Source organism: Cibotium barometz, chromosome 55 (genome assembly GCF_041138505.1).
Source record: "Cibotium barometz isolate CiBa-2024 chromosome 55, ASM4113850v1, whole genome shotgun sequence".
In the NCBI taxonomy this organism is placed as follows: domain Eukaryota; kingdom Viridiplantae; phylum Streptophyta; class Polypodiopsida; order Cyatheales; family Cibotiaceae; genus Cibotium; species Cibotium barometz.
Window position 1 is genome coordinate 19,270,946 of NC_141100.1, and position 6,522 is coordinate 19,277,467.

At 44.5% G+C, this 6,522-nt stretch overlaps 2 protein-coding genes across 2 annotated transcripts; both read left to right on the forward strand.

Annotated features, from left to right (window-relative positions):
- Window positions 1-3,616: 3,616 nt before the first annotated feature.
- Window positions 3,617-5,081, forward strand: LOC147607470 (methyltransferase FGSG_00040-like). The gene is made up of 2 exons (XM_086790755.1): window positions 3,617-4,909; window positions 5,049-5,081. The coding sequence occupies exons 1-2, from the start codon at window positions 3,617-3,619 to the stop codon at window positions 5,079-5,081; spliced, it is 1,326 nt and encodes a 441-aa protein (XP_086646881.1).
- LOC147607471 (uncharacterized) lies at window positions 4,689-6,222 on the forward strand. The gene has a single exon (XM_086790498.1). It carries the CDS (start codon window positions 5,137-5,139, stop codon window positions 5,989-5,991), a length of 855 nt encoding a protein of 284 aa, XP_086646624.1. The 5' UTR covers window positions 4,689-5,136; the 3' UTR covers window positions 5,992-6,222.
- Window positions 6,223-6,522: the final 300 nt, after the last annotated feature.

Genomic DNA, 6,522 nt, shown 5'->3' on the forward strand with positions numbered 1-6,522 from the left:
TCTAACGTCTTTGGATGCAAATGAGTAATTGTAGCCTTGATATCAGGATGTAGGCTAGAAGAAAATCTATAACGTTGTGGAATTCATCTAACTCATCCAACTTAAGGATGATCTCTCTATATTTGGAGATATGACTGGTCAAAGAAGATTTATGGAGGTGTCCCATGCATTCCAATTCTTCTCTGCTTCATTACTGGGTAAAAATTCTTTATGAAAACATGCTTAAATTACCCCCAAGTCTTAGATTTTTGTGCAGGTGGAATAGACATCCACCACTTGTAGGCCTTGCCTTCCAAAGCTAGATTGGTCTTTGTAGGACGTGCGGCATCTGGTTTCGCTTGGAGATGATTAACATTTGTCCATTTATGCACGAATGTGTCGCCGCATCTTTATTCTGTTCTTGATCTTCACCTCTAAGACCGACGGCTTTGAATCCTTCATCCATGATGAAGGATGATTAACATTTGTCCATTTATGCACGAATGTGTCGCCGCATCTTTATTCTGTTCTTGATCTTCACCTCTAAGACCGGCGGCTTTGAATCCTTCATCCATGATGAAGCTTTAGGATTTCATTACCTGTTGTTAGTGCTCCACACGTGGGAACTATTATATTTGTGGAGCGATTGGTTCCTAATTGCAGCACGAACTTGTTAATGGCTTCCATGAGGGCCGATGAATTGGAGCTCATCGTGGGTAGATTGACTTCAATCTGTTTTGCACGCGTTTTGAAATCTGATATGTCAACAAAATCGTGATCGTTGTTTAACACGTCGGTGTCTTCTGTTCTCACGTCTTGGATAGCCACATCCGGTCCATTTGTGGATGATTATCAAAATCGAACTCGTGTTCATCAAGAATATCATGTTATGACATGTTTGAAGTATTCTACATAAGCATGCTCCGTGAACAAGCTCTTAAAGATTAGTTGTGTAAGATATAAAGTAGGCAAGGGAAATTTTTCAACCTAAAAATGGAAAAGCCCTTGGCTATTTGATAAACTAAAGCTGTGCTCAAAAAATCAAAACTCAGCCGTGCTTCAAATTCAGGTTAAACTCAGCCGTGCTTCAAATTCAGGTTGACTAAATTCTTGAAAACAAAGTTGGTCGTTGATCAAAAAATGTGCTTATGCTTGCCAAAGATGGCTCTAGACCTTCATAAGATTTGTTCATGGTCTCGTTGAGGACTGAGTATTGTGCATTGTTAACTTGCCAGCAAGTAAGAATCAGAATCCCATCTTGGAGATGATAAGTGAGGAAAATATTGAACAGCAAACACACACATTATGTGTTTAAAATTACCTTCAATGTGAGCTACATGTTCATAAGTTATTGTACCTTATTTGTGGGCAATAATTGATAAATGTTATATGCATTTCTATTCACGACAATGACTCTTATGTATTAAAATTTTACTTTAGGCATGACATTTACAAGGAATAATATGCAAGTAGTATGTGTCATTGTTACAGGTAACATTAACAGCTCAACCAATTGTCCATATATTTAAAAGCACACACAAAGATGGTGTTGAATAGCAAACACGTGTTATGTGTGTTTGAAATATATATGATCTATGGATCATTAAATGTTAATGCTTCTTTGTTTTACTATAATGTATTAACTCTCTTTCATATCTTATGTGTGGATAGTTAGAGAGCATGCAAAAAGGAGAACATTAAATGTTAAGACTGCAAACCTTCTTGAGTATTTGCTAATGTGATGATAGAGCTTCCTTGCTCCAAGGCATGCATGCGAGGTAAAGTTCTTCCATTTCGTTATATGCTTGGTAGAAACTCCTATGTGAGGTAGGAGCTCGTGTGGGATTGCCCCCTTAAAATAAAAACACTTGGGCCACAATTCACAAAGAGACGACCAACCATGGAGTATGAAACTGAGCTTGTAGGGGTTGGCTATGGCGCATGAGCGTGCTGCAAAAAGAAGATGCTCATGCAAGGTGCTATAAGTGATTTTCGACCATTGGTGCAATGTTGACTTTGCGCGCAAATGCTCTGGCGAAGCTATTTGGCAGCACCACCTCCTCATTTGCTCTTGCACCCCTCCTGCGAACTCTCAAAGCATAAGAGAGAAACCGAACTTGCGCTCTAATACGACTGTGAGGAACAGAAGGACTTTGGCTACCATATCTTCACCCAACCATCTCCTTTTCTAGAGCCCTTGGCCATGCCCTAGCCCTACCTTTTTAGGAACCCTTACTTGGTAGCCTCTCCTTGGCCTTGCACTTAGTACCCTTGTCCTTACAAAAATGCATGCGGGCGTGTTAGTTAAACCAATGGCTTGTCATCTTTGTGGCAAGGGTTTGATTCCTGTTATCATGAGAGGTTAGGGCAATCAAGATTGGGGCCTACGGGATTCCTTTCCTGAAATCAGTTTCTTGTGGGAACTTGAGAATAGTTTTTATAAAATGATGGCCCCGTCTTTGAAGCAGGATTGTTAATCCCAAATTCACCATCCCATAAGAGAGGGAGAGCTGGGGTGATGGGTAAGTGGTCGCCAAAAAATCGGGGTTAAATTTGCAAAGGCTAGGCTGGCTTTCAACCTTGCCTTGAACAAAATTGGTAAAATATTAAAAATTATAATGCATTTTACCAACAAATTTGAATCTAAAACCAGGAAAGCTTTCAAACGGCACTTTTTGCACTTTGGTCGGGAAAAATGTTTTTGGCAAGCCGTGCGAGTATCGTGTGGACATCCCTCTCTACACTATATCACACGGGCATGTTCAAATAAAATCAATGGTGGAGACTAAAATTGAGGGGGGGGGGGAGATTGTGGGCTAGCTGTTCGTGCCGTCGGATTTTTGAAATTGCCCCGAATATACAATTTCGCTTGCCTTTTCTCTCTCAAATTTCAGCAGTTGCACGCGGGTGTAGTGGTTAGAGCACATGGCTTGGTAGGGAGAGATTGTGGGATCAAGACGCAGGAGGGGTGGATGACGCAATTTTTCTAACGCACCAAATTTTTTTTATATATAGTTAAAACGGTGGAATATATTAGAAAAGAATATGGTTACAAGGTCCCATGTGGAAGGTCCATGGGAAGACACTAAGACCTGATGAAACCTTCAGCAAAAGAGGGAAAACACCCTGAAACAAACTGAACTAAATCAAATCATGAACGGCCAGCCAGCGCCAGTTAAAGGAAGGAGGAATAACAAAGACCCTACAGCAGAATGTCCTGATGAATCAGTTCACGGCGGCCAGCCCCTCTTCTAATCCGTGAGAGAGGATGATGAAGCATGATGAGCATAACAATTCTGATGCACCCGTTTTGGCAGCCAAATTCTGAATCACCACCAAAATTTTCTTTTATCCCCAAATTTACAAAGTTTACCCAATTTACATGTGTGCATCAGACGGCCCACATGCCTCCGCGTGTGATATGGTGTGGAGGGTCATGACTCATTCCCCCATCATCCATATATAAGCCGTTAGAATTCGAGCGGGAAATTCTGGCGGGTTCTCGACCCGCTACTTGGAGTAATATTGCCGCGTGTGACGGCGGGCCTCGAATCCTCGATTCTCCCCTGCTACTCAAACCCGCTTATTTTGTAAGTCCTTTCTTCCTTAGTTACTAGTCACTGCTGCTCTGGTCAACATGGATATGGGGCTGCCAGAAATGTTTGGCATTAGCACAGGAGAGTTGTTAGCCAATACAGCAGCATGCTACCATAGCCAGGATGATGTTGGGAGAGATGACTACGAGGATGACAGTAGCCTTGACGAAGCAGATGACCTTGTGCCTTTGTGTTTTAACAGTATTGAAGTACTGGAGGTCCATGAAAGAGGTCTCCGGCATGCCGAAAAGGTGGACAGAGACTGTAGGGTTTCCTCTGTGGAATGCCCTCTTTCGCTTGAGAAGCTCCGTCCCATCCTGAAGCTCCCAGACTTGGAGCTTGGCCAGCGTTTCCACAGAAGGGCCCTTTATGGTGTTCTCGACGCAGATGCCTTTCCGGTCTATGGCAATAAGATTATGACCTGCCTGCGGGACGAAATGGGCCATGTTGCCAGGGTTTGTGTGAAGCATAGCCATTGTGTGTCTTGCAAGGAAGCTCAGGAGCTCTTTCCAAAGGGATCGAAGGTAGCCATCAAGGAGCCTCTTCTGAAATGCAGCACGCGTGGGATACCGTTTCTGCAGGTGCTTCATCCCTCAGACCTTGTAAATGTGGACACCATCAAAGGGAATGGCGCTGCAACACTTTCACAACTTACCCACTTAAGAAGTGAGGGCAACAGATGCTTCTCTTCAAAAGATTGGGAAGGAGCTGTCTCTTTCTACTCCAAGTGCATCGAGATGGGAAGGTTTATGGGACCTGAGCTTTTGGGGATGGGAGGTGAGGTGTCTCACTCCCTTATGCTAGCTTATTCCAATCGTTGCGAGGCATGGATGAAGCTTGGGGCGTATGACAAGGCGCTTGGTGACAGTGAGGAGGCATTAAAGATTGACCCTGGGCATGTGAAGAGCATGTACCGCAAGGGCCGAGCTTTGCATCTGATGGGCTCTTACACAGAAGCTTGTCTGTGCCTTTCATCTGCTTTGAAGAAAGAGCCTGAGAACCTGCAACTTGCGTCTGCGCTTGAAAATAGCAAATGGTTCTGCACTCATGGTGGCGCCAAGGCGGCAGTAAAAGGAGCTGATATAACGGCTTTTCTTTTGGGCGGCTGCAAGACTCATGATGCCCCCAAGTGTAATGATTTTGTTGGCCCTGTGGAGATAAGGAAGTCCAATGACTACCATGGAAGGGGTTTGTTTGTCAAATCAAATGTGAAAGCTGGGGAGCTGCTGCTTGTAAGCAATGCCCTTGCAAGGTTTAGTGTGAACTTAGGTACAGATGAGTGTCCTCATAGCAAGAAGGTGAGCTCAAAGGCTTTGAAGAAAGTGGCCAAGAAGGTAACAGAAGCCGCAAAGACTTCCAAGAGGCTAGTCCAACAGCTTAGGAGCCTTTGTGGAGGTTCAAGCTCGTCGATTTCTTTGGAGGTGCCTTCCATTGAGCTCTTCAGTAAAACTGAGTTTTCTGTCGACTCTGAAGACGGAAGTTTTGCTAGAATGGATATGGAGGTGAATGTAGATTGGGTGCTTGAGAAAGTGAACAGAACTTTGGAGTGCAAAGAAAGTTTATGTTTCTTGGAGATAAGGACCGCATTAAGTCCGAGCAATGGGGTGAAGAACCTGAATGTGGCTTATGGCTTCTCCCTTCTTTCATAAATCATTCTTGCCTCTCGAATGCAAGCCGGTTAGATGTGGGAGAAGCTGTGTTCATTCACGCAGCGAGGGATATGGTGTCGGGGGAGGAGATAACACTGCCCTATTTCGAGACATTCATCCCCTTGAGGGAGAGGGAGGAGGCGTGCGAGGCATGGGGATTCAAGTGTGGATGCAAGAGATGTGTAAAGGAGAGGGCAATGTGGAAAAGATTAAGGCCCATAAATAAGGAGTTCTTGAAATTGAGGGATGCTGCTGCGCAGGAGGCGGTGTTCGCAGGGACTGTGGGGGCGGAATTTCCCACTGAGCTACCAGAATGCTGGATGTTGGCGAAGCTGGGTCATAAGCTGGATGATTTGCTGACGACATGGCGGTTGAGTAAGAAGCATGCGGATTGGATTCGGGCTTCCTATGCACCCGCCTATCTGGTAACAAGCACAGCAGACATGGTAACTTCGCAGCCAATGTGGGCAACTGCACTTATGATGCCTCTGTTAAACATGTGCATGACATCTGGCAAGCTGTTAATGGAGTGCTTGCAAGCTGTGGAGCCAGGAAATGTGAGGGTGCTAGTGCTGGTGGCGAACGCTCCTCAGGGCGAGCGGGAGTTGGCCGAAGAGGTTCGGCCCTTGGGTCGAGATGCTTGTGCTCGTGCCTTTGGCTCTCGAGCACCTGAAATTTTGGACAAGCTGGTATCTCTCTACTCTCATTTTCTTCCTTTCCCTAAGAGGCCCCTCTGCAGACCTTACATTGTACAAATTTTTTGTTAAGCAGCCCAGATGGAGGTCCCCTCCCATCCCCTCCTGAAGACCTTCTCATTTTGTTCAGACTTGAGAGTCTTGGCTTTTGCCCATTATTTAAGTAGGTTGCCACTTTTGGAAATGTACACGGCGAGCGCTTATTTATTTGATTTTCTAGGGGTAATGGGTTTTTTTTTTGGCATGCTAAAACTTGCCTTAAGAGTAGGAGAGGTAGGTGGGCATTCTTGTGTGTGTGTGTGTGTGTGTATGTGTGTGTTCTTAGATTGTGTTATCTACACAGACAAAAGAGTAATCGCTTTTGGAGATGGAAGGTGCTGATTGCTACTAATACTGTTAGGAAGAGCCATTGGCTGCATAGTTTTATCACTATTAACAATGATGGCCTTTCTTGGTCTTACTTTGTCCTACCATATGTGCATTTTGTAAGCCTGATTCTGTAACATGTTAGCTTCAAGGTTTTTTTAAGATTTGAGCTTCACAAGTGGGAGAAATTGGAAGCTTTTGGCACGGTGTCATTGTACCTTTCTCCCACTTGGAGAC